The sequence below is a fragment of the Melanerpes formicivorus genome, unplaced genomic scaffold (genome assembly GCF_026170545.1).
Source record: "Melanerpes formicivorus ecotype bairdi unplaced genomic scaffold, bMelFor1.0.p_v2 SCAF_16, whole genome shotgun sequence".
NCBI classification, from domain to species: domain Eukaryota; kingdom Metazoa; phylum Chordata; class Aves; order Piciformes; family Picidae; genus Melanerpes; species Melanerpes formicivorus.
The window spans coordinates 1,033,367-1,061,013 of record NW_027142368.1 but is presented as its reverse complement, the minus strand read 5'-3'; the positions used below and the strand labels follow the sequence as shown (position 1 = coordinate 1,061,013).

The 27,647-nt window shown below is 48.8% G+C and overlaps 1 protein-coding gene across 3 annotated transcripts in view; it reads right to left on the bottom strand.

Moving 5' to 3' along the window:
• The window catches only part of MUC2 (mucin 2, oligomeric mucus/gel-forming), an 84,682-nt gene extending 59,698 nt beyond the window's left edge, over positions 1 to 24,984 (bottom strand). For all 3 annotated transcript variants that reach the window (XM_068147781.1, XM_068147782.1, XM_068147783.1), the window contains exons 1-17: positions 24,906 to 24,984; positions 22,840 to 23,104; positions 18,209 to 18,323; positions 17,465 to 17,555; positions 16,132 to 16,241; positions 14,829 to 15,045; positions 13,745 to 13,870; positions 12,454 to 12,571; positions 11,677 to 11,815; positions 9,830 to 9,940; positions 8,558 to 8,627; positions 6,086 to 6,223; positions 5,318 to 5,482; positions 4,666 to 4,760; positions 2,987 to 3,113; positions 1,909 to 2,164; positions 94 to 146 (exon numbers count right to left, since the gene is read on the bottom strand). In XM_068147781.1, the coding sequence (XP_068003882.1) occupies positions 94 to 146; positions 1,909 to 2,164; positions 2,987 to 3,113; positions 4,666 to 4,760; positions 5,318 to 5,482; positions 6,086 to 6,223; positions 8,558 to 8,627; positions 9,830 to 9,940; positions 11,677 to 11,815; positions 12,454 to 12,571; positions 13,745 to 13,870; positions 14,829 to 15,045; positions 16,132 to 16,241; positions 17,465 to 17,555; positions 18,209 to 18,323; positions 22,840 to 23,104; positions 24,906 to 24,975 (2,266 nt within the window). In that variant the 5' untranslated portion in view covers positions 24,976 to 24,984. The remainder of the gene's footprint in view (positions 1 to 93; positions 147 to 1,908; positions 2,165 to 2,986; positions 3,114 to 4,665; positions 4,761 to 5,317; positions 5,483 to 6,085; positions 6,224 to 8,557; positions 8,628 to 9,829; positions 9,941 to 11,676; positions 11,816 to 12,453; positions 12,572 to 13,744; positions 13,871 to 14,828; positions 15,046 to 16,131; positions 16,242 to 17,464; positions 17,556 to 18,208; positions 18,324 to 22,839; positions 23,105 to 24,905) is intronic.
• Positions 24,985 to 27,647: the final 2,663 nt, after the last annotated feature.

Below are 27,647 nucleotides of genomic sequence, written 5' to 3'. Positions count from 1 at the left end.
TGTAAAAGGTGGAGAATCCAAATGGAGAGCTTCAGCTGGGCTTAGAGCTGGGTTCTGGGTCTCTAATAATTTATTTTATCAACTGCCACTTACTTGTGGTCCTTAGTTTCACTGAAGTGCACTGGACCCTTGCATTTCGGCACACACTGGGGAAGGAGAAAGAAAGAAAGAAAAGAGGGAGTTAAATCGAAGGATTTGTTAACATCAGTTTGAGAATGTTTGTCAGAGACATCCTGCATAACTTCCACTGATAGCTCAAGGTGAATTCTACTGAAGGGCAGTCATGAATTTTCACTGGGAGACGAATTGCAGCGAGACTTTCAGGCAGAATGCACGGAAAGGTTGTGGCGGATAATCTCTAAGGTCCCTTCCACCCTAAGCCATTCCATGATTCTGTGAACATTAGGATTACACCCAGCCTTTTCTCTGACTTTTACACCTCTGCTCAGCAAAGCCTTATTCGTGGTGCAGCTTCAGAGCAACAATTATCACAGATCCCAGGATGTTAAGGCTGGGAAGGGACCTCTGGCGATCACCAAGTCCAACCCCCTGTCAGAGCAGGAGCATAGAATCCAGCTCAGGTCACACAGGAACACATCCAGACAGGGCTGGGAAGGCTCCAGAGAAGGAGACTCCACAACCTCCCTGGGCAGCCTGCTCCAGGGCCCTGTGACCCTTACAAAAGAGAAATTCTACCGCATATTGAGATGGGACCTTCTGTGCTGTAGTTTATATCCATTGCCCCTTGTCCTATTCCAGGGCACAAGTGAGCAGAGCCTGTCCCTGTCCCTCTCCCCTCCCTCTGGACCCCCAGCCCTCAGATATTTATAAACATTTATTAAATCCCCTTTAAGCCTCCTCTTTTCCAGACTCAAAAGCCCTAGGTCCCTCAGCCTCTAAAAAGTCCCTCCCCAGCTTTCTGTAGCCCCCTTTCAGATACTGTTTGGGTTTTCACAGGATGTCAGGGACTGGAAGGGACCCAAAGAGATCATTGAGTCCAACCCCCCTGCCAGAGCAGGAGCATGGAATCCAGCACAGGTCACACAGGAGCACATCCAGACAGGGCTGGAAAACCTCCATAGAAGGAGACTCCACAACCTCTCTGGGCAGCCTGCTCCAGGGCTCAGTGACCCTCTCTGTGAAGAAGTTCCTCCTCATGCTGAGGTGGAACCTCCTGTGTTGCAATTTATATCCATTGCTCCTTGTCTTATCCCTGGGTGCAACTGAGCAGAGCCTGTCCCTGTCCCCTCCCTCTGGACCCCCAGCCCTCAGATATTTATAAGCATTTATTAAATCCCCTCTTCCCTTCTCCAGATTAAAAAGCCCCAACTATCTGTGAAGGTTGGCACTCACACCTCCATCCCAAGCTGCATTTTCTCAGTCATTAATTCATTCCATTGCATTTGCTCAGCAGGAAGGTGTTGGGTCAGTATTACACAGGCTCATTAAAACACCTAACCAGCTTACACCTAACAAGGAAGCTTTCAGGGGGCTTTTAATTCCCAAATCAGAGAATTAGTATCATAGTATCATTCAGGGTTGGAAGGGACCATAAGGATCATCTAGTTCCAACCCCCCTGACATGGGCAGGGACACCCCACACTAGATCAGCCTGGCCACAGCCTCAGCCAGCCTGGTCTTAAACACCTCCAGGGACAGGGCCCCAACCACCTCCCTGGACAACCCATTCCAGGCCTTCACCACTCTCATGGGGAAGAACCTCCTCCTCACATCCAGCCTGAAAATCAGGCTGGATTAGAGAACTGTCAAGGTTGGAAGGGACCTCAAAGTTCCAACCCCCCTGCCATGGGCAGGGACACCTCATACTACATCAGGTTGCTCGCAGTCACATCCAGCCTGGCTGCAAACACCTCTGGGTATATAATTATAACTAACAATAAGACCTACCAGCGCTCTCCATCCTTTGTGACATACTGCCCTGGTTCCAGGTATGTTCCCTTGTAGTAGCATGAGCACTCAGAGACAGACACGCAGCTATCATCGTTGTCCAAGTAGGTACCATAGGCGCAGCCGCAGCCGTCCACAGGAGCGAAGTCTTGGGGGCAATACTTCTCTCCGTCGGCCAGGGAGCGGCAGGTCTGCTGGCACAGTGTCAGGTTGTAAAGGAAGACTTGGTTTCCTGTGCAGGCAGAGACTTCACTAGCTGGAGGGAAAATAAACAAACTGATAAGCAAAGGATCCAGAATCATAGAATCACAGCATCAATAAGGTTGGAAAAGACCTCAGAGATCATCAAGTCCATCCTGTCACCCAACACCTCCTGACTGCTAAACCATGACACCAAGTCCCGCGTCCAATCCCCTCTTGAACACCTCCAGGGATGGGGACTCCTGGAGTTGCCATCCCTGGAGGGGCTGTCCTGAAGCCCCTTCAGGTACTGGAAGGCTGATCTAAGGTATCCTGGTGCCTTCTTTTCTCCAGGCTGAACAGCCCCAACTCTCCCAGCTTGGCCCCACAGGGGAGCTTCTTCAGCCCTCTGATCACCTTTGTGATCTACTCTGGACCCTCTCCAGCAGCTCCAGGTCCTTCTTGTGCTGGAGCCTCCAAAACTGGAGGCAGTGCTACAGGTGGGGGCTGAGCAGAGCAGAGCAGAGGGGCAGAATCCCCTCCCTGTGCTGCTGCTCTCCCTGCTCTGGCTGCAGCTCAACACACAGCTGGCTCTGGGCTGCCAGGGACCAGTGCCGGCTCCTGGAGAGTTAGTCACCAACTGACACTCCCAAGGCCTCCCCCAGGCTGCTCTTGAGCCACTCTTTACCCAGTCTATATTTGTGCTTGGTATTGCCCCAACCCAAGATGTAGAACCTTGCACTATCCTACTAAACACTGTCTCTTTAAAAGCCCCTTAGACATTTCTGAAAGACTCCAAATCCTTTAAGACTGAAGTAACTGAGAACCAAGTTCAGAAAGAACCTGTTTATTTCTCATGGCTAATTAATTCCATGAGGACTATAGATCCACTACTTACTGCAGACAGTGTCTCTCCAGCCTTCCAGTATGATGCCTTTGAAAGCACAGGCTCTGGCGTAAGAGGACAGGGCAGCACACAAGCACTCTTCACTGTCTTCGCAGAGGCAGGTGTCATATTTGCAGTTCTGCAGAAAGAAGGAAAGGGTCAGGCAAAGCCCACAGGAAACCAACAGGCAGCTGCAGCTCGGGTGCTGTGAAATATTCTGTGTCCTGTTCCTGGTGTTTTTTAGTACTAACTCTCACAGTTGGAGAACCATGGAAGGAATGGGCCAGAAATATTTCATCCACAATGAAAATGTTTGGATGCTTATCCTAACCTAAGCCAAGCCTCTTGAATTCTGACAAGACAGCCAGCCTCCTACCAACATCCTTCTGAAAGGATTTTGATAGCATCCTCAGTTACAACTTCAAAATGCTGAGGTCCATAAAGCCCCAAATCATAACAGCAAAACATTAACCAGGGCTAGGAAGATCTTCACAACACTGAAGCTCAGACTGAGCTCCAGGATTGAGCAATGGGAATTTCCTTTCTGTTCAGGTAAGCCTCACTTACTGCTCAACAGTGATGAACACAGGGGAAGAAGAAGGTGCTCATGGTGCTGGTGGGGATGAGAAGCTCAACATGAGGCAGCAGTGTGCATTTGCAGCCCAGAAAGCCAATCACACCCTGGGCTGCATTAAGAGAAACATAGCCAGAAGGTCGAGGGAGGTGATTCTCCCCTACTCTGCTCTGGTGAGACCCCACCTGGAGCACTGTGTCCAGTTCTGGAGCCCCCAGCACAAGAAGGATCTGGAGCTGCTGGAGCATGTCCAGAGAAGGGCCATGAGGATGAGCACAGGGTTGAAGCTGCTCTACTATGGAGACAGACTGAGAGAGCTGGGGCTGTTCAGTCTGGAGAGGAGAAGGCTCTGAAGAGACCTTCTTATGGCCTTCCAGTATCTGAAGGGGGCTACAAAAAGCTGGGGAGGGACATTTTAGGGTGTCAGGGAGTGATAGAGCTGGGGGGTGGATGGTGCAAAACTAGAAGTGGGGAGATTGAGGTTGGATGTTAGGGAAGAAGTTGTTCCCCATGAGGGTGGTGAGAGCCTGGCACAGCTTGCCCAGGGAGGTGGTGGAAGCCTCATCTCTGAAGGTTTTTGCAGCCAGGCTGGATGTGGTTGTGAGCAATCTGCTCTGTTGTGTGGTGTCCCTGCCCATGGCAGGGAGATTGGAACTGGATGATCCTTGAAGTCCCTTCCAACCCTGACAATTCTCTGACTCTAGCCTGTAAATGATTTGGTGTGGCATCCAACCAATACAGGACACTCAATATTTGATCTTACTATTTTCTGACTTAATAAGCAACTAATATGCAAGGATCCACACCTGAACCTTCTTTTCAGCTCAAATACCCAGTTCAACAAACATGTACTTTAAATGCATAAGAAGAACAATACAGAAGAAGAAATACATAAGAAGAACAAATCTGCCAGCTGCTTCAGCAGCTCTCCATAAGAATCTCCTCATAGGAGATATTCAGGTGCAGAGTCTACTGCCTCAGATATCACTGCAAAACCTTCACCAGGTTTTATGGACAAGCTACTCAGTAATGCCTCAAATGATTGGATAATGACAAATGTCTGTAGTCATCCCTCTGAAATAAAGCAGCACTGAAAAAGAGGGCAAGGTCACCATACCTTGTAGTAATCAGAAGGGTCAACAGCTTCGTGGCACCCTGCAAAAGGACCTTCTGAGTCTTCCAGCAAAGAACACCAATGCTCAGCATAATTTGCTGGAAAAAAAAGGCAGAAAAAGGACATTATTTCATCACAGCCCTCTGGAGATTACATAGAATAGAGTTACATAGAATAAACCAGGTAGGAAGAGACCTTCAAGATCATCACATCCAACCCATCAACCAATCCACCACCACCTAAACAACTAACCCATGGCACCAAGCACCCTATCAAGTCTCCTCCTGAACACCTCCAGGGATGGGGACTCCACCACCTCCCTGGGCAGCACATTCCAATGGGCAATCACTCTCTCTCTGTAGAACTTCTTCCTAACCTCCAGCCTAAACCTACCCTGGTGCAGCCTGAGACTGTGTCCTCTTGTTCTGGTGCTGGGTGCCTGGGAGAAGAGACCAACCTCTGCCTGTCTACAACCTACCTTCAGGTAGACCTCTTGGCTGCCTGGGCACACTGCAGGCTCATGTTCAGCCTACCATTGACCAGCACCCCCAGGTCCCTCTCTGCCTGGCTGCTCTCAGCCACTCTGACCCCAGCCTGTAGCACAGCGCTGCTCCTTCTGGCAGAAGCCAACCTCCTGACTTCTCAGCATGCTTACCACTTTCAATGCTGAGGCTGCAAGGGTCTTCCAGATTTTCTGTCTGGTCTGCACAGGTGGACTGAGCTTTCCATGTGTTAGCAAAAGCAGAGCCTGTAGCTTCCACCAGCCCACTGCTTGTTTTGAAGTCATCACCTTCCATTCCGTTGAAGTTTCCACAGAGACCTATTGGAAAAGGGAGAGGGAAATTGTTCCTCGTCATTACTCATTCTTATTCTGAAAGGTCAAGCTGAAAGGGCCAACTGATCACAGAACCTCAGAATTTGTGGCAACTGATCACAGCATCACAAAGAGAATTCCATGCAGCTGATTATGCCATCTCACTGTGAATGTAACTCTAAGTACTGAAGACTTGGGAGCCTTATTTTAAGTCTTGAACCTCTTGAAATTAGTCTTCATGGAGACAGCTCAGCCTCAGGAGATCACACCCTCATCCTGTAGCTTTTTAAGCTTACTGGTGATATTGAATTCACAAAATGCACTAAAACTCTGAGTTTGTGGATAGCTAGCAATTAAACTGAATACAACAGCAAAGAACAGTCTAAGAAACTGATGTGCCAACACCAACCTGGTAGCTCACTACAGTGTGAAAGAATAAAAACACATTTCTAGTTTGCCTGAGTCAATTCTCTTTCAATCTTTGGCTTTCTGCTTTTAGTTTCCTCCTCTTGGATCACTGAGGAGCACAAATCATCCCTCATGTAAAGAATACATGAGTGTTCAGCTGAGCTGCAGCATGGTTTGCTTCCCATTTGTGGAGACACTTGCCTTGGAGTTTCCCTTGAACTGACTGATCCACAATCACAAAGAGCTGCATGATTGGAGACAACTGAATCTGCAGCTGAAGCCCAGCAGCAGTCTGGACAATGAGGTAGTAGGAAGATGGCTTGAAAATGGAGAAGCTGGCTGGAAAAGAGAACATGCAAAGTGCAGTAAACACACACATGAGCTACAGAGTGAAACACATCCTACTAGATTCAAAAATCACAGAATAGAATCAACAAGGTTGGAAAAGACCTCAAAGATCATCAAGTCCAACCTGTCACCCAACACCTCCTGACTACTAGACCATAGCACCAAGTGCCACATGCAATCCCCTCTTCAACACCTCCAAGGACAGCGACTCCACCATCTCCCTGGGCAGCACATTCCAATGCCTAACAAATCTCTCTGGGAAGAACTTTCTCCTCACCTTGATCCTAAACTTCCCCTGGTGCAGCTTGAGACTGTGTCCTCTTGTTCTGGTGCTGGGTGCCTGGGAGAAGAGACCAACCCCCACCTGGCTCCAACCTCCCTTTAGGGAGCTGTAGAGAGCAAGAAGGTCTCCCCTGAGCCTCCTCTTCTCCAGGCTAAGCAACCCCAGCTCCCTCAGCCTCTCCTCACAGGGCTGTGCTCCAGACCCCTCCCCAGCTTTCTTGCCCTTCTCTGGACACCTTCAAGTGTCTCAAAGTCCTTCTGAAATTCAGGAGCCCAGAAGTGGACACAGGACTCAAGGTGTGGCCTAACCAAGGCTGAGTACAGGGCTCCTGCTGGCCACACTATTCCTAATGCAGGCCAGGATGCCATTGGCCTTCTTGGCCACCTGGGCACACTGGTGGCTCATGTTCAGACAGCTGTCAATCAGCACCCTCAGGTCCCTCTCTGCCTGGCTGCTCTCCAGCTGCTCTGACCCCAGCCTGTAGCTCTGCCTGGGGTTGTTGTGGCCAAAGTGCAGCCCCTGGCACTTGGACTTGTTGAATGCCATCATGTTGGACTCTGCCCATCTGTCCAACCAGTCAAGATCCCTCTGGAGAGCCTTTCTAAATAAATATCACCTACCAGGAAGACTCTAAGGTCAGGATCAAATTGATCATTTTGGCACCCAGAAGTCACTGTTCAACTAGACACAGTGCTGGTCCCCACTACCTGAACACATTGCTTAGCTATAGTGACTCATGCCTGCAATACATTTAAGCTATTTATTTATTAGGTGGTCTATTTTATTGCCCAGACCACTTTATTTTCTCTAATTTAATCCATTTATTTGTTGGGTGGTCTGTTTTATTGCCTAGAGCACTTCAGTTTCCCCAAACATTCATCTACACACTGTAGCTGTTATTGCATGGGCACACCTGAAGCTATCATCCCATGAAGATTTGTCCTCTCAGATAAAGGATTTGCTGTCTTGCAGGTAAGTTGTCATCTGCAGGTAGGGTGGTAAATAAGAAGCAGCACACAATGTGTCAGGGTGCTGCATGAGCATGTCTAGGAAGGAGTGATAAAGACAAGCTCTGCACTTCTTTTACATGTTACTCCCAGAGCTCACAGCTGCTCTCTGATAGTGATCAGCTACCAGAAGTCACAGAATCACAGAGTGTTAGGGGTTGGAAGGAACCTCAAAAGATCATCCAATCCAACACCCCTGCCAGAGCAGGGTCACCTAGAGCAAGGTCACACAAGAACACATCCAGGCAGGTTTTGAATATCTCCAGAGAGGGAGACTCCACAACCCCCCTGGGCAGCCTGTTCCAGGGCTCTGTCACCCTCACAGGGGAAAATAAATTGCCTCCTGTTTCCATGGAGCTTCCTATGCCTCAACTTCCACCACTGCCCCTTGTGCCATCATTGGGCATCACCCAGCTGAGCAGTACCCTCTGGGTGGTCACCCTGCACATCTTTATCAACATGAATGAGATCAAGCTCCTAAATTAGGTGAGCTGAGTCTGCCTCTCAAAGTGTCCAAACCCACTGATTATATCAAATGCTGCTGGTCTCTCATGTGAGCTGCAAAGATGCTATAAGTGCAACCTTCATTCCTTCCCTGCTTTACTGGAAGATAACAGCAGCTACCTTTTGTCAGATTTTCTTCCCACAGGAAAGCAAAACCAAAACCACAGGGAGGAAAGTGAGGTGGAATAGACACACCTGGGCCTCACCATGACTGAGAGCCAGGACATGGCTACATCGTGCAGCCAGGCTTGGAAAACTCTAAATACCCCTCTTTATGGGCTGTAAATTTAAACCATGACAACTGCTCTTTCCCAAGCTACATGCCAAAGTGTATTCAAGATGCATGAAGAAGTGAAGGACCTTGCTTTCAGTCACTCACTCTACACAGAGGCAGCCTGCCCACCAAGTTCTCAGTGACAGCTGTTAAATGACATTGATCCCAAAGCTGATACAAAATCTGAGCAAATTCCACAGGCCTCTCTTCTACTTTTGCCTCTGACCAAACACATCCCCATGTGAGAAGACCCTTACCTGACACATGAGGCACATTCACTGTCATGTCATTCAGTAACACGCTGCCATCGGCTCTGAAAACCACCACCTGTGAAGCAGCAAACAGAACCAATGAAGCTCCAGGCTCTGGGAGGAAAAAAGACTCATAAAATTAAGCAATTAAGAGAGGAGATGTTTTGGACATTCAGACTGTGATAAGAACCTCAACTCTCTGGCAGGAAGAATCTGTTGGAAAATTGAATGTGGCAGCAAAACTCCAGGAGACAAATAAGGTTTCATCTCCCTGTTCAGCATGGGGGTTGGAAGAGACCTCTGGAGATCATCCAGTCCAACCCCACTACCAAAGCAGGGCACCCACAGCAGTTTGCCCAGGAGCACAATGGAAAATTATGTATATATGTGTGTAAAATTATGTGTATATGTGTGTAAAATTATGTCTCAATGTAGTCTAGATATTCCTATAACCAACCAGAATATTAAAGTGAATGAAAAATACAAATATGTAAGAAGGTAGGGTTGTACAGATAGTCTAAGGTGGGATCCCTTCTGAATTCTAAGGTGAGATCCTTTCTGAATCCTAAGGTGGGATCCCTTCTGAATCCTAAGGTAGGATCCCTTCTGAATCCTAAGGTAGGATCCCTTCTGAATCCTAAGGAGAGATCCCTTCTGAATCCTAAGGTGGGATCCCTTCTGAATCCTAAGGTGGGATCCCTTCTGAATCCTAAGGTGGGATCCCTTCTGAATTCAAAGGTGGGATCCCTTCTGAATCCAAAGGTGGGATCCCTTCTGAATTCTAAAGTGAGCTCTCTTCTCAGTCCTACAGGGAGATCCTTTATGAATTCTGAAGTGAGATCCTTTCTGAATCCTAAGGTGACGTCCCTAGTGAATCCTAAGGCGAGCTCCCTTCTGAATCCTAAGGCGAGCTCTCTTCTGAATCCTAAGGTGGGATCCCTTCTGAAAACAACTCAATTAGATCTATAAATTGTATCTGAATACAGTAAAATAGTGTGAAGGCAGGAAGAATGTTGCTTTTCATTCCAGCCAGCCTGGAGTACAGTGAGGCTAATCATAAAGCAGAGACGAGAGAAGGGAAGAGTGGGCTATGACAGCTTGTTTGAGTCCCATCTTTGGTCCAGTTTAAGTCTATTTTGAGTTCTTGAGGCAGAAATCAGAGTCATTTTTCAGCCTTATCTCTCCACAACAGTGACTAAGAGGAGTCAGTCATTGCTCCACACTCCAGGAATGATGGTCATTTTCCAGCACATCTAGCAGGGCACACCAAAGACTTACATTCTTCTTGTTATCAGCCAACAGCACAACAGTCTTCAAACAGCTCTGCTTGTCTGTGGAGCCACAGGGAGCCAGCTCTGCCAGGAGTGCGTGGCTCTCATTTGCAGTACCCTACAGCCACAGGGAAAGAGATGTCCGTTAGTCCAATCAAAGGTCTCACAAGATGATTGCCAAAAGAAAGGCTGAAGGCACCAGGCTACTATTACTGCAGAGCTGAGCTCCTAAAACCATTACTTCAGCACTGGCTCTGCAAGCTGACTCATCTCACTCCGTGGTAAGGTTTCTACTTCAACAAGAGTTTTGTCAGTGTCTGGGCAGCAGGTTCTTTGGGAATGATGAATTAAACAGCTGCCTGGCTCCTTTCTCTAGCTGACTTTGACACAGAAACAGCTATTGCAGATCAGGCTGAGAGCTTCTGATCCAGAGAAGTGCCGGTGCTTGCAGGCTACCCATCCATGCAGCTAGAGAGAGCCATAAACATGGAGGACTCCCCTGGATGCTAACAACATAAGGACTCTGCTGTCTGACTAAGTTAACCACTCAGCACAGTAAGTTCCCAGCTCCCTCCTGGGGTTGGTAGAGCCTGTCCTGTCCTGATTTTTTCACAGTCTCACAATATCACCAAGGTTGGAAGAGACCTCGAGGATGATCGAGTCCAAGCTGTCACCACAGACCTCATGCCTAGACCATGGCACCAAGTGCCACATCCAATCCCCTCTTGAACACCTCCAGAGATGGTGACTCTACCACCTCCCTGGGCAGCACATTCCAATGGCTAATGATTCTCTCTGTGAAGAACTTGCTCCTCACCTCGAGCCTAAACTTCCCCTGATGCAGCTTGAGACTGTGTCCTCTTGTTCTGGTGCTGCTTGCCTGGGAGAAGAGACCAACCCCTTCCCGGCTACAACCTCCCTTCAGGTAGTTGTAGAGGGCAATGAGGTCTCCCCTGAGCCTCCTCTTCTCCAGGCTAAGCAACCCCAGCTCCCTCAGCCTCTCCTCACAGGGCTGTGCTCCAAAACCCTCCCCAGCTTTGTTGCCCTTCTCTGGACACCTTCAAGTCTCTCAATGTCCTTCTGAAACTGAGGAGCCCAGAACTGGACACAGGACTCAAGGTGTGGCCTAACCAACGCAGTGTACAGGGGCACAATGACCTCCCTGCTCCTGCTGGCCACACTCTTCCTGATGCAGGCCAGGATGCCATTGGCCCTCTTGGCCACCTGGGCACACTGCTGGCTCATGTTCAGGCAGCTGTCAATCAGCACCCCCAGGTCCCTCTCTGTTTGGGAGCTCTCAGCCACTCCGACCCCAGCCTGTAGCTCTGCCTGGGGTTGTTGTGACCAAAGTGCAGCCCCTGGCACTTGGACTTGTTGAATGCCATCCTGTTGGCCTCTGCCCATCTGTCCAGTTGGTTGAGGTCCCTATGCAGAGCCCTTCTGCTCTCTAACTGACCAACATCTGCTCCCAGCTTGGTGTCACCTGCAAATCTGCTGATGACTGACTCAATGCCCTCCTCCAGATCATCAATGAAGATGTTAAAGAGCACAGGGCCCAGCACTGATCCCTGGGGCACACCACTGGTGCCTGGCTGCCAGCTGGCTGTGGCACCATTCACCACCACTCTCTGGGCTCAGCCTCCAGCCAGTTCCTAACCCAGCTCAGAGTGTTGCAGTCCAAGCCACATGCTGACAGCTTAGTCAGCAGTTTGCTGTGGGGGACAGTGCAGCTTTCAGCATTTCTGCTTGCCTCATCCCAGAAAAGAATGGGAGTACAGCCCAAATGACAGCTACAGCATATCAGCACACAGCTCTGCTCACTCTGTAACAGAGAAGCCCTACAGTACACAGTACCTTGGCCAACACGTAGTAGCAGTCTCCATGGAAGGTGTATTTCTTCCCATCAAAGGTGGTGATATGGGAACCTCCTTCCACTGAGCATTTGCCTGGGCAGGGTACCCCTTCGCATGTCCATCTGCCTGAGCTGCAGGTGCTACAAACAGACAAATAATTCAGAAATCAATTAGAGCTGTTAGAGGAGCTGAGAGCACTGAAAGCACTGAAATCTGCCAGGCACAAAGATCTCCACAGGTCTTTTAAAACTTCAGCTTTGACCAGTCCCTCAGGATTTCCCCAGTGCCACATGCAGAGATGCCAGAAAAACTATGGGAGAACTGATTGTTTAGACGTGCAATATAACCTTTAAGGTCAGAATGTTGTCAGGAAGCCTCCTGTGAAAATAGAGGGTGGCAGCACACTGATCCATTTAGAATAATAGAATCATAGAATTGTCAGGACTGGAAGGGACCTCAAGGCTCAGCCAGGTACAACCCCCCTGCCATGGTCAGGGACACTCCACACCACAGCAGGTTGCTCACAGCCACATCCAGTTTGGCCTTCAAAACCTCCAGGCATGAGGCTTCCACCACCTCCCTGGGCAACCTGTGCCAGTGTCTCACTACCCTCATGGGGAACAACTTCTTCCTAACATCCAATTCGAATCTCTCCATTTCCATTTTTATTCCATTCCCCTTCTCCTATCATTACCTGACACCCTCTAAAGTCCCTCCCCAGCTTTCCTGCAGCCCCCTTTCATTCCAAGCAAGGTGTATAAGCAACCCTGACCCTTACCATTCTTCGCACTCATTGGTAATGTTTTGCCCAGGTGCATACTGCTTCCCTTGGAGCTTGCAGGAGCACTGGCTGCGTTCTATGCAGCCTCCATCAGTGATGTCATCATACACAGTTCCTGCAAAGCACAACAGGAAGCCATTTCAGCTCTTTCTGAAGAGAAGAAACTCTCAGGGTCTCAGCTCGAGACAGAAAGTAGAGACTGAGCTTAGCAAAGCTGGTTTTTTTGTGTGATATAAGACATGTCCTAGAAAACTGAAGTGTAGCCATGAGTGCAACTGAACTCAGGTCACAGAACCATACAACGGTCCAAGCTGGAAGGGACCACCAAAGGTCACCCAGTCTGACCTCCCTGCAGTCATCAGGGACATCCCCAACTAGATCAGGTTGCTCAGAGTCTCATGGAGGCTCACACTGAATAACTCCAGGGAAGGAACCTCAACCACCTCCCTGGGCAACCTGTTCCAGTGTTCCACCACCCTCATAGTGGGGAACTTAATAATATTAATAATAAACAGACCAGGTTGGAAGAGACCTTCAAGATCATTGTGTCCAACCCATCAACCAACCCAACACCATCTAAACAACTAACCCATGGCACCAAGCACCCCATCAAGTCTCCTCCTGAACACTTCCAATGATGGTGACTCCACCACCTCCCTGGGCAGCACATTCCAATGGCCAATCACTCTCTCTGTGTAGAACTTCCTAACATCCAACCTAAACCTCCCTTGGTGCAGCTTGAGACTGTGTCCTCTTGTTCTGGTACTGGCTGCCTGGGAGAAGAGACCAACCTCTGCCTGTCTGCAACCTCCCTTCAGGGAGTTGGAGAGAGCAAGAAGGTCTCCCCTGAGCCTCCTCTTCTCCAGGCTAAGCAACCCCAGCTCCCTCAGCCTCTCCTCACAGGGCTGTGCTCGATGCCTCTCCCCAGCTTTGTTGCCCTTCTCTGGACAACTTCCAACATCTTTCCTAAACTGAGGGGCCTAAGCTTGAGTCCTAAACACAGGACTCAAGGTGTGGCCTAACCAGTGCTGAGCACAGGGCACAATGACTTCCCTGCTCTTGCTGGCCACACTCTTCCTAATGCAGGCATTCATTAATCAACTATTACCTCCTTTAAGGAGAAAAAAAAACCAAACTCTTATAATTGCGTTCTCCTAGGAGGGGAAATCATGAGCAGAAGTACTCATTTCTCAGATGCAATTTGACCACTTTTCAGGTTTTTGCTGTGACCTCCCTCAACAGACCTCTTGGTTTAGTTCCGTACGCAAGAGCTAGACCAACAACTTGCCTTCAGGGCAGAAACATCCATCCATGTAGTGCTCCTCACAAAGGCTGCTGACTTCTGAGTGTGAGCAAGTGTCCATGCAGGGGGAGCTGCTTTCTCTGTAGACCATATTCTTTGGACAGGTCTTGGCTGAAAGAGTAAGACAGCAGCAGTTATGTGAGAGTGAAGTCCATCATTCCTCAGAAAGCAGAGATCATATCCCCTACACCTCTCAAGTCAGTGGTGTCCTAAGCCAGACTCCATCTGGTCAAGCATGGTTGGCTGTTTCTCAGCTGCCCTCCCTACTTTCCATATTTTCTTCTTTTGGTTTCAAATGGACCAAATGATTGCAGGCACCTGCAGCATCAGACCTCCCAGGTTTTTAGTGGGAGCAGAATTTCTACTTGCTGAAAATGATTTCTGAATAACAAAGGCAATTAAAGAATGACAGAATCTTTCAGGCTGGAAAAGTCCTTTAAGATCAAGTCCAGCCATTAACCCCACACTACCAAGTCTGGTGCTAGACCACATCCCTCAGTACCACATCTACACAGCTTTTAAAGCTCTTTAGAGGTGGGAACTTCACTACTGCCTTTGGCAGCCTGTTCCATGGCTTCAGAACCCTTTGGGAGAAGAAGTTTTTCTTAATGCTCATCCCAAACCACCCCTGGTGCAACCTGAGTCCATTTCCTCTCATCCTGTCACTTGCTACCTGGGAGATGAGACCAACCCCCTCCTGACTTCAACCTCCTCTCAGGGAGCTGTAGTGTGCAATGAGGTCTCCCCTCAGCCTCCTCTTCCCCAGACTGAACATCCCCAGGTCCCTCAGCTGCTCCTCCCCAACCCTGTTCTCCAGAGCCTTCCCCAGCTTTGTTGCCCTTCTCTGGACCCACTCCAGCTCCTCAAGCAATGTCCTCCTTGGCATGAGGGGCCCCAAACTGAACCCATTATTAAAGAAGAGATCAGGAAGACCACAGCATGCAGTTTACTGCGCTATGGGTGTGAAATACATAATGTATGGCTACAGATTTGCAGAGGAGGACTGAATTCAGATGCTTCTCAGTGCTGCAGCCATGAAATGCTTGGGAAGCTGTAGAGAGCTGCTTACGGCAGAAGCTCTGCGTCCTCCACTCTCCCGGCCGGCCCCCGGCGTGCGAGCACTGGCGGGAGTACTCAGAGATGGTGCTGCAGAGGCAGAAAGAGTCCTCTTCTCCGCTGCAGGCACACTTGTCCTGCATGCAGGCTTGGATGTACATCTCCAGGTTAAGGCGCAACTGGCAGTCAGTGAAGGCGGAGGAGGTCAGCAGACTCTCGCACTCATCGCGCTGAGGGGAAAGAGGAGACCTGTAACCACCTCAGCTTCTAGGCACTTCTTGTTGGGTCTTAAACCTCTTGCCATCTAAAGAGCAACACCCAGAAGGACCTCCATCCAGAGGGACCTTGACAGGCTGGAGAGCTGGGCCCATGACAACCCCATGAGGTTCAACAACACCAAGTGCAAGGTCCGCAGCTGGGTCAGGGCAATCCCAAGCACTGATACAGGCTGGGTAGGGGCAGGCTTGAGAGCAGCCATGGAGAAAAGGCCTTGGGGGTGCTGGGGGAGGAGAAGTTCAACAGGAGCCAGCAGTGAGCACTTGCAGCCCAGAGAGCCAAGCAGAGCCTGGGCTGCAGCAAGAGATGCATAACCAGCAGGTCAAGGGAGGTGATTCTCCTTCTTTACTCCACTCTGCTGAGACCCCACCTGGAGCACTGCCACCAGTTCTGGAGCCTCTATTGCAGGAAGGCTCTGGAGGTGCTGGAGCACATCCAGAGAAGGGCCATGAAGATGAGCAGAGGGCTGGAGCTGCTCTGCTATGGAGACAGACTAAGAGAGTTGGGGTTGTGCAGGCTGGAGAGGAGAAGGCTCCCAGGAGACCTTCTTGTGGCCTTCCAGGATCTGAAGGGGGCTCCAAGAAGGCTGGGGAGGGACTTTTGAGGGTGTCGGGGAGGGACTTTTGAGGATGTCAGGGAGTGATAGGAATGGGGGGGATGGAGCAAAACTAGAAGTGGGAAGATACAGATGTTAGGAAGAAGTCGTTCCCCATGAGGGTGGTGAGAGCCTGGCACAGGCTGCCCAGGGAGGTGGTGGAAGCCTCCTGCCTGGAGGTGTTTGCAGCCAGGCTGGAAGTGGCTGTGAGCAACCTGCTGTGGTGTGAGGTGTCCCTGCCCATGACAGAGGGGTTGTACCTGGCTGATCCTTGAGGTCCCTTCCAACTCTGACAATTCTATGATTCTAACAGTTGATCAAGAAAGAAAGAAAACATTTGCCCCAGAAGGGACAAAGTCTTCCCAGTTCCTCATACACTAACTCTCATCAGCACAGGGGTCTCCCGGGGTCCATGCAGGTGAAGTTCACCACCAGGAATACTCACATGCTCGTTACAGCTTGGAAGGGCTTGAGTTTCATCAGGATCCTCACATTTGGTATTGGGTTTGTTGATCTTCTGCAAGTTTCCATATGTGATTGAATTATAGCTGGTATCTGCATAAAAAAAAAACACAAAGAGAATTTGCTGAGGCCCCAAAAGTGGCAGCAGGGAGGATCTGATACCTGAGACTCCAGTGATGAAGGAAAACAGTTCCTGTGGTATTAAAAGTGCCTGTTGGACACAGGTCTCTGCTTTGAATTATGTCTATTATGCCTAACTGTGCTTAAAAATGTGAGGAGAAAAGGAGGCCAGCAGGGAAAAGAATAAGATGATTCCTTAGACAGGAATGCAGGACTGGGATATAACATTTATTCTGGGGCAACCACAGCTGAGATTTATTCTCTTGTGGTGCTCCTAAGCACATTGGTTATCAAATTACCTGCTGCGATAACTACCATTATAAATAGGACCATGGAATCACAGAGTGGTTTGGCTTGCAAGACACAGAATGAAAGAATGTTAGGGGCTGGAATGGACCTCAAAAGCTCATCCAGTCCACCCCTCCTGCCACAGCAGGATCACCTAGAACAGATCACACAGGAATGCATCCAGATGTGTTTTGAATATCTCCACAGAGGGAGACTCCACAGCTCCCCTGGGCAGCCTGTTCCAGGGTTCTGTCACCCTCACAGGGAAAAAGTCCTTCTGCATGTTCAAAAGGAACTTCTTTTGCCTCAGCTTCCTCCACTGCCCCTTGTGCTGGCATTGGGCATCACCCAGCAGAGCCTGGCTCCAGCCTCACCCTGCACATCTTTATCAGTATGAATGAGGTCACCTCCCAGGCTCATCTTCCACAAGCTATAGAACCCCAGCCCCCTCAGGCTCTCCTTCTATGGAGGATGTTCCACTCCTTTGATCATCTTTGTGGCTCTGTGATGGACTCTCTCCAGTAGCTCCTTGTCCCTCTTGAACTGAGGGGGCAAGAACTGGACACAATATTCCAGGTGCAGCCTCACCAGGGCAGAGTAGAGGGGGAGGAGAACCTCTCTCAAGCTAATGACCACAGCCCTTCTAATCCACCCCAGGATGCCACTGACCTTCTTGGCCACAAGAGCACATTGCTGGCTCATGGCCAGCCTTCCATCCACTGGGACCCCCAGGTCCTTTTCCCCTTTACTGCTCTCCAACAGCTCAGTCTCCAACCTACATGGGTTTGTGCTTTCCCAGGTGCAAGACTATACATGCCCTCATTGAGCTTTTAAAGGTCACCTAGTCTAACCCCTGTAGAGTGAGCAGAGATATCTTCAAGTAGATCAGGCTGCTCAGGCTGGCTCACCTCCATCGATAAACTCATTGTAGATAGGAATTCCATTGTAATCCCCACAGAGACCACAGGTACCGTTAGCAAATTTGCTGTCCAGCTCCACCTGCACAGTGGAAAGAAAAAGGAAAACCAGAAAAATCATTCTTAGGAGCATGAAGGAATTCCAAAGCAAAGAGATTTACTCAAAAAGAGACTGGTAAATGGTGGAAGTGATGGTGAAGTCAAGACTCTAAGGCAAGCATCCATGGAAAAATAATGTGTAGCACAGCTAATAAATCATAGAATCAATAAGGTTGGAAGAGACCTCAAGGATCATCAAGTCCAACCTGTCACCCAACATCTCCTGACAACTAAACCATGGCACCAGGTGCCACATCCAATCCCCTCTTGAACACCTCCAGGGATGGGAACTTCACCACCTTCCGGGGGAGCACATTCCCATGGCCAATTACTCTCTCTGGGAAGAACTTTCTCCTCACATCCAGCCTAAACTTCCCCTGGCACAGCTTGAGACTGTGTCCTCTTGTTCTGGTGCAGTTTGCCTGGGAGAAGAGATAAACCCCCTCCCAGCTACAACCTCCCTTCAGGGAGTTGTAGAGAGCAAGAAGGTCTCCCCTGAGCCTCCTCTTCTCCAGGCTAAGAGACTGGTTGGGGTTGGAAGGGACCTTGAACATCACCTAGTTCCAACCCTCCTGCCATGGGCAGGGACACCTCCTGCTAGACCAGGCTGCTCAAGTCCCCAGGGATCATACATACCATCAATGCATCTTCCAGGTTCCAAATCAGACTCAGGCCAAATTTGGCATACACTTTGGTGTAGATGTCATTGCTCTCAATCAACAAGCCAGAGCTGTAGTAAGGTGTCTTCACACTAGAAAGAAAACCAGGGACTTTGCATTAGTACAGAACCATAAGGGGAGGGGGACCTTAATGTTTGCAAAAAGCCAAACATCTTCAGAAAGAGAGAAACCACTCTCTGGATGCCTGATCCTAGCTACACAGGAGGCCCTGTTGTAATGAGGCATAAAGTCCCTACTGTGTGACACCTGAAATGCAAAGCAATTTCAGAGGCAAAGCTTCCCCAAAGGTAGAGGTTCTTTAACAAAAAAAAAACCAACAAAATATCCAATGTCTTCAATTTCCAGGGACAGTCATCACTGTGGTTTGATAGGGAATATTCAAACACTCACTAATAATTTACTCCAATGAAAGAAGCAACAACCCAAACAGAAGCTTTCCTTTACCAAAAGGGCTGGCAACCTTTTCAGGCAGTTTGATTGCTCCTTTGCAAAGAGCTTCCTCCTGAAGAGTGAGTTTAAAAAGCACAGGCAGATACAGGGGCTGCAAGAAAGTTTGAAAAGAGGGTGGTAAGAGGAATTCCTCCTCAGAAGTGAGCTCAAAAAGCTCAGGCAGATACAGGGGCTGCCAGAAAGTTTGAAAAGAGGGTGGTAAGAGGAATTCCTCCTCAAGAGTGAGCTCAAAAAGCTCAGGCAGATACAGGGGCTGCCAGAAAGTTTGAAAAGAGGGTGGTAAGAGGAATTCCTCCTCAAGAGTGAGCTCAAAAAGCACAGGCAGATACAGGGGCTGCCAGAAAGTTTGAAAAGAGGGTGGTAAGAGGAATTCCTCCTCAAGAGTGAGCTCAAAAAGCACAGGCAGATACAGGGGCTGCCAGAAAGTTTGAAAAGAGGGTGGTAAGAGGAATTCAGTAGTCTGTTAGTTCATTAATCACTGGTTGACAGGGCCAAGCTTGTTTATGGTGACAGCAAGACAAGTTAATGTGACAGAAGATACTTGGCAGAAGGCTGAGCATTGATGTTTGATAGAGTGGCTTGAGAGCAGCTCTGAAGAAAAAGGCTTGGGTGTATTGGTTGCTGAGCAGCTACCCAGGAGCCAGCAGTGCCCTCCTGCAGCCCAGCAGGCAGCTGTGTGCTGGGCTGCAGCCAGAGGAGTGTGGGCAGCAGGGCAAGAGAGGGGATTCAGCCCTGCTGACACCTCAGCTCCAACCCTGCCTCCAGTTCTGGTGTCCCCAGCAGAAGGACACAGAGCTGCTGGAGGGGGTCCAGAGGAGGCCACAAAGATGATCTAAGGGCAGGAGCAGCTCTGCTGTGAGCACAGGCTGAGGGAGCTGGGGGTGTTCAGCCTGGAAAACACTCTGGGGGGACCTAAGAGCTGCCTTCCAGCCAGTTTCTTCCATCTTCAGACCTGGGTCTTAACCTATGAGGTGCTTCAGAGTGCACGTATATAGACACACTGAAAGAAACAGGCTGAGAATAGAATAGAATAGAATAGAATAGAATAGAATAGAATAGACCAGACCAGGTTGGAAGAGACCTCTGAGATCAAGTCCAACCTATCATCCAACACCATCTAATCAACTAAAACCAGGGCACCAAGTGCCTCATCCAGGCTCTTCCTAAACACCTCCAGGGATGTTGATTGCACCACCTCCCTGGGCAGCACATTCCCAAGGCCAATCTCTCTTGCTGGGAAGAATTTCTTCCTAAAATCCTATCTCCTCTGGCACAGCTTGAGACTGTGCCCTCTTGTTCTGGTGCTGGCTGCCTGGGAGAATAGCCCAACCCCCACCTGGCTACAATCTCCCTTCAGGGAGTTGGAGAGAGCAAGAAGGTCTCCCCTGAGCCTCCTCTTCTCCAGGCTAAGCAACCCCAGCTCCCTCAGCCTCTCCTCACAGGGCTGTGCTCCAGACCCCTCCCCAGCTTTGTTGCCCTTCTCTGGACACCTTCAAGTCTCTCAATGTCCTTCTTAAACTGAGGGGCCCAGAACTGGACACAGGACTCAAGGTGTGGCCTCAGCAGTGCTGAGCACAGGGCAGAATGACCTCCCTGCTCCTGCTGGCCACACTCTTCCTGATGCAGGCCAGGATGCCATTGACCTTCTTGACAGGAAAGGATAGGCTGTGAAACTTCTTGGCATCAGTCATAGTGTCAGACAAGTTCCTGGTGCAACCACGTTACAGGAAAAGAAAATCACTACAGCTTGCTGTGCAAAACTCCCTACTGCCACACCTGACCTGCACTGTATCTGCTATAAACCCTTGATGAATGGCCACAGGATGATAAAAAATTGTCTGTGAAGATCAGGAAACAAAGCACTTTTCTTAAGCCACAGAGCAAGAGAAAAAGACCCTGGAGAAATGCTTCTTCACCTCTGAGGGTTTGCTAAACCATCTGTGTGACCGTTTTAGGCTGTGCCTTTAAGAAAGGGACAGTTGCTGGAACACTCTGGCTGAATATTTTGAAAACAAAGATAGGTCTAAAGGAATTCCATTGGTAGATAGGTAAAATGCAACTTGAAGTTTCAGTTCTGTTTGAGTCTCCGTCCTGTTCTCTCTGCCTTTTCAGCCTGTCTGCTTCTCTCTTTGAGCAACAGCTGCGGGATCTTGAGCTAACAGATAAGAAAACTAATTCTTGCATATCATAGTATCATAGTATCAGTCAGGGTTGGAAGGGAGCACAAGGATCAGCCAGTTCCAACCCCCCTGCCATGGGCAGGGACACCCCACACTACATCAGCCTGGCCACAGCCTCAGCCAGCCTGGCCTTAAACACCTCCTGGGACAGGGCCCCAACCACCTCCCTGGACAACCCATCCCAGGGCTTCACCACTCTCATGGGGAAGAACTTCCTCCTCCCCTCCAGCCTCAATCTCCCCACCTCCAGCTTCATTCCATTCCCCCTAGTCCTATCACTGCCTGAGATCCTGAGCAGTCCCTCCCCAGCCTTCCTGGAGCCCCCTTCAGATCCTGGAAGGCCACAATGAGGTCACCTGGGAGCCTTCTCTTCTGCAGACTGAACAGCCCCAACTCCTTCAGTCTGTCCTCACAGGAGAGGTGCTCCAGCCCTCTGCTCATCCTCCTGGCCCTTCTCTGGGCACCTTCCAGCACCTCCACATCCCTCTTGTAATAGGGGCTCCAGAACTGGACACAGTACTCCAGGTGTGCTTTGAACTAACAGAATTCCCTCCTTAATGATTACCTTTTCTCTCTCTCTAAACCCTTTTTGGGAAAAAAAGGGAGGTAGGGGGAGAGAGGAGGTACAGGGGAGTGGGGCCCTCCTCTGGCTGGAGGAGGGAGTTTTGCCCTGTATTACTTTCTTTGCTGTGTGTTTCTGTACACATTGTAAATACTGTATATTGTGTATATATCCACTTGCATTTCATCCTGCTTGTAAATATAGCTGTAATTCATCTTTGCTTCTCCGACTGAGTTAGCCGTGGTTTCTTTGTGTGTGGGGGAGAACTGAACTGTCTTTCACCACCACATAAATTCATTTGGCACCCAACGTGGGGCTCAAACCCACGACCCTGAGATTAAGAGTCTCATGCTCTACCAACTGAGCCACGTGATCCTCCCTCCCCCACAATCTGCTAAGGTAAACTCAAGGTGATGCCATAAACCAAATGAGAAATAAATCATTCTCTGGCTCATGAGGTGCATTGTTTTGTGCATGCAAACCTCTTCCTGACTTGCACTGAGATACAGAATACAGAATAGAAAGCAGAGTTAACCAGGTTGGAAAAGACCTTTGAGATCACCAAGTCCAACTTATCAGCCAACACCATCTAATCAATTAAACCATGGCACCAAGTGCCTCATCCAGGCTCTTTTTAAACACCTCCAGTGATGGTGACTCCACCACCTCCCTGGGCAGCACATCCCAATGGCCAATCTCTCTTGCTGGGAAGAATTTCTTCCTAACATCCAGCCTGAACCTCCCCTGGTGCAGCTTGAGACTGTGTCCTCTTGTTCTGGTGCTGGCTGCCTGGGAGGAGAGACCAACCCCCACCTGGCTACAACCTCCCTCAGGCCAGTGTAGAAGTGCTGATTAATGTCAAAGGTCCTCCTCAAAGCAATTTTTATGCTGGATTGCAAAGGGCTTATGGAAGTGCTTGTAGCAGTCACCTCAATGGTATAGAGACAGCTGTGTAAAGAATCAATCCTGCATTTCCCTTCCCAGCAAACTTCCCTGAGAGGCTCTTAGAATAATAGAATCAAAAGATGGGAAAAGACCTCAGATATCGTCAAGTCCAACCTGTCACCCAGCACCTCATGACTACTAAACCATAGCTTCAATTGCCATGTCCAATCCCTTTTTGAACAGTTCCAGGCAGGGTGACTCCACCACCTCCCTGGGCAGCACATTCCAATAGCTAACCACTCTCACTGTGTAGAACTTTCTCCTCACCTCCAGCCTAAACCTCCCCTGGCACAGCTTGAGACTGTGTCCTCTTGCTCTGCCGCTGGCTGCCTGGGAGAAGAGACCAACCCCCTCCTGGCTACAGCCTCCCTTCAGGTAGTTGTAGAGAACAAGGTCTCCCCTGAGCCTCCTCTTCTGCAGGCTAAAGGAACTTATGCTAAAGGAACTTACATCTCCCCATCCACCACAGCCACTTTTGGTCTGAGGTAGACTGTGAAGTCCTGGACTGCCAGCAGGATGTACTGGATCTGAGGGTGGTTGCTGCTGTTCAGAGCACGCTGAATGTGGACAGAGAACTCCTTGTAAGACCCTTGGCAGTCAGAAGCAAAATTATACTCGCAAAGGCCAGGGAACTGGTAGATGTCTCCATCAAAGGTTTTGAAGTGGTTGTTTCCCCAGGTGCTGCAGACAGATTGGGCATGGTTTCTTGTCCTTCCTGTGGAGTGATACAAAAGAAACAGGTGTGAAAACTGCCCAAATGAGCTAGCACCAGGCAAAGTTAATTGTTGCCTTTTATAGCAGAAACCACTCCCAGTTGTGTTCAGAGTGACTCCATAGATCTCAAACCTGATTAAGTGTCTGCCTATGAAGCAGAAGAGATGTGAGCCTCTAAGAGAAAATCAGAGTGAACAAATATTGGTGAGACCTGGATGTGTCACATAACCCTCACCCTGAGGTGAAGGGACTTGTCTGTGTGGGGTGAGGAAACAGCCCCCTGCCCATTAACAAGTTGCTGCATCATTGCAATGGAGCTGCTTAGCCAAGCCCATGAATTTATCCTGCATCACACTACCATGGTTTTTAGCAACACTATTTCTAAGAGCTATTTCTTCACTGCTACAGCACACACAGAAGAGGAAACAGAGCTAGGAATCAAGGAAGTACTACTCATACTCTGGAGGACAAAGACTTTAAGTATTAGGCAAGGACTTGTGCACAACGAGTTTTGAAAGCTTTTGCTACCAGGAGTAGTGATTTCTGTTATGACAGAGTAGAAGTTATCAGAAGGTAGAAAGATTAGAGGGCAGGTCAGCAAATAACCACGGTAGAGGAAATAAAGAAATTACCAATGAAAGTATTTTCTTTTGCCAGAGCAAGACTTGAAGGTGGTGATACTTCCCTTCCCAGTCCCTTGTACCAAGAAATAATAGCTGATCATTCCCAAGATAGAATCATAGAATCAATAAGGTTGGAAAAGACCTCAAGGATCATCAAGTCCAACCTGTCACCCAACACCTCATGACTAACTAAACCATCGCTCCAAGTGCCACATCCAATCCTCTCTTGAACACCTCCAGGGATGGTGACTCCACCACCTCCCTGGGCAGCACATCCCAATGGCCAATTACTCCTTCTGGGAAGAACTTTCTCTTCACCTATAGCCTAAACTTCCCCTGGTGCAGCGTGAGATGCTGTAGGTTAGAGGTAAGCAAACCCCCACACCTGATCACCACACAATATTCATCACCTATTCTTCCAAACGGAGTTTCCACTGTGAGTGCTCCATTTCAACCCTCAAAAACAGGCTGGTAATAAATCAGAGTTCTACAGGACTGCTAATGTGCTGAGTGACAGAGCAGGCTTTGCTCAGTGTCATTACATTCCCTCCTGAAGAAAGTATCACAGAGTGCCAGGTTGGAAGAGACCTCAAGGATCGTCTGGCCCAACCTTTCTAGGTGATGGTGGAGCTGTAGTGAGCTGGCCCAGCACCCTGCCAAGCTGAGTATGAAAACTGGGCAGTGTAGGGGAATCCACTGCTTCCCTTAGGAGATTAATCCAATGTCTGACTGCTTTCATTTCCTTCTGGAGTCCAATGGGAATCTCCCCAGCAGTAACTTTGCCCCATCACTGCTTGTCTTTTCCATGGCACTCCTTGCAAAAAGGGAGTCTCCAGAGTCAGAAGACACAACCATCCAACTTCTCCATCGCCGTAACCCAAACTCCTACAGCTGCTTTCTGCCATTCCTAGGAAAAAGTCTCAAGGCATGGGAAGAAAGGAAGCACTGGAAACATGTTCCAAGCAGATCAAACTAGAGAATAATGCAGCAGGTATAGGTACCAAGAAAGCAGGATCTAGCTATGTTGGCCGAGCTATGCAGCTTCATTTGAAATCAAGAAGTCAAAGGCACATTATAACTCCAGTGCATGATTTAAAGTCACTGCCTCCCTCAGGGCTTATTGCTTCTCCCCCTCTTGTCCAGCAGGCAATCCACTACCATTTTGCTCCTAGAGCTTACCTGTTCTTATTTCGTTGGCGCAGCAAAGTGCCAGCCAGAGCAGGAAGAGGCTGGCCCCTCTTAGCCCCATGGTGGCTAAGGTGGCTGAACTGGCAGCACCACTGAGAACTCTGGCTTTTTATAATACCCACTGATGCAACTGATTCTATCACAGAGGAGGAGATCCGAAGGGAGGAGTAAAGAGGAGGGCTGAAAAAACAGGCGTGAGGTTTGCAGAAGATAAGGAGTCAACAGGCAGGTGTTTTTCACCGTAAATGAAGGAATTCAGAATACAGGAAATGGGATAATATTGATTCAGTAATCACCAACGTTTTTATTGCTCTGCTGCATCTACAGGATGCTATGCTTTTAAATCCTTCAAATGGCCACACCAAGTTCAACCTGCAGGAACTCCTACAACAAACAGTGCCTTGCGACGCTGCTGAGCAAAGACATCCCTTGAAGGAAGTTTACAACGAGATGCCCTCAGGCCATGGCTTCAGAGCCCAAGGATCTCTTGGGTCTCACCATCACACAGAACAATTTCTGCAAAAGTTAAATGATGCTTCTGAAGCTCCTAGGAAACAAGAGTAGCCCTTACAAATGCAGGCAGTGAAGCACCTAGGAGAAATGAGTAGCCCTTACAAATGCAAGTAGTGAAGCTCCTTGCAGACAAGAGTAGCCCTTACAAATGCAGGTAGTGAAGCTCCTCGCAGACAAGAGTAGCCCTTACAAATGCAGGTAGTGAAGCTCCTTGCAGACAAGAGTAGCCCTTACAAATGCAGGCAGTGAAGCTCCTAGGAGAAACGAGTAGCCCTTACAAATGCAGGTAGTGAAGCTCCTTGCAGACAAAAGTAGCCCTTACAAATGCAGGTAGTGAAGCTCCTTGCAGACAAAAGTAGCCCTTACAAATGCAGGTAGTGAAGCTCCTTGCAGACAAAAGTAGCTCTTACAAATCAACATGACAATCCTAGGTGATCTGCTTTAGGTGATCCTTCTCTGGCAGGGAGGTTGGACTCCATGATCTTCAGAGGTCTCTTCCATCATTCTGTGACACACCATGCACTGTAACATTATTTTTGCAGGAAACTGGGGCTGTTCAGTCTGGAGAAGAGAAGGCTCCCAGGTGACCTCATTGTGGCCTTCCAGCATCTGAAGGGGGCTCCAGGAAGGCTGGGGAGGGACTGCTCAGGATCTCAGGCAGTGATAGGACTAGGGGGAATGGAATGAAGCTGGAGGTGGGGAGGAAGTTCTTCCCCATGAGAGTGGTGAAGCCCTGGAATGGGTTGTCCAGGGAGGTGGTTGGGGCCCTGTCCCTGGAGGTGTTTAAGGCCAGGCTGGCTGAGGCTGTGGCCAGGCTGATCTAGTGTGGGGTGTCCCTGCCCATGGTAGGGGGGTTGGAACTAGCTGATCCTTGTGGTCCCTTCCAACCCTGACTGATACTATGATACTATGATAACTAATGGATTCCTTTCATGGGTAAAACTCTGAGGAGCATCTTAAACAAAGTATAGCCCATGTTTTCTCACCCAAAGTTTCTCAGTGCAGTGTCTAGAAATCTCTAATCCTCTTAATAGCTCAGAGTGCTCCTTAATTTCGTTGCTCCAATTACAGGCAGAACTCTTGTATTTGGTGAAACACCATGGAAATTCTTCACTTATCCTGTCTTGGCTGCTCTACTCAACTAGAAACACCCCTCTGGCATGGCCTTCAGCTCTTGTTTCCTTGTATTTGCTGGTTTTATTTTAAGGTCTTCTTATGTGCCCCCAAAACCCCTCAAAAGGTTTAACACTTTCTCCTTTTCCTGTCTGGAGACAGTTTTACACATCTCACCCTTCCTTTGGGTATCCTTCACTCAGCACTTGTGACTGAAATGAAGTGGCCAGCCTTTTCTCTTCTGGGTGTCTATGACTAGAAGAACAGAAAATTTATATTCCTTGGAAAATAAAAATCACAAATAGTAATAACCACTGAGAACAAAGCATTCAGAGAGAAAAGAAGAAACTCTGCCTGCAGAGGCCTTGCCCTGGGAGTTACTTTAGGAGGTCTAACTTCTTATGACACCTCAGAGACTTCTCCCATCTTGGAATTTTCTGTCTTTTATGCCACCAAAACTCTTGGTTCAGAAATGTTTCCTAGAAGAACTTGGAAGATTCCCATAGGACTTTGTTTGGAGCTTTTCTTTTCCTCCTTGTGTTTTTCCAGAGAGTGTCCTGGCTGGAACTACTGATGTCCGGGAAAATAAGGCTATCCATAACTTAACTCATGGAGTTCACAGAATCATAGAATCAATAAGGTTGGAAAAGACCTCAGAGATCATCAAGTCCAACCTGTCACCACAGACCTTATGACAACTAAACCATGGCTCCAAGTGCCACATCCAATCCCCTCTTGAACACCTCCAGGGATGGGGACTCCACCACCTCCCTGGGCAGCACATTCCAAAGGCTAACAACTCTCTCTGTGAAGAACTTTCTCCTCACCTCCAGCCTAAACTTACCCTGGCACAGCTTAAGACCATGTCCTCTTGTTGTGGTGCTTATAGATTCCATTATTCCATGATAAAAAGGAAAACAAAAGCTTATTCTAAACAAAGTTTTGGATACATCTCTGGGATAAGAGAAGCTGTATCATAATTCTTCACATTTCACCTTCCCATTCCTGTTCTCTTCTGATCTTGGCAGATTTGCTTTTCTTGGGAGAAGATAATGTGCTTTCACCTGACTTTGGGATAGGTCTAACTCACTGCTTTCACAGTATCAC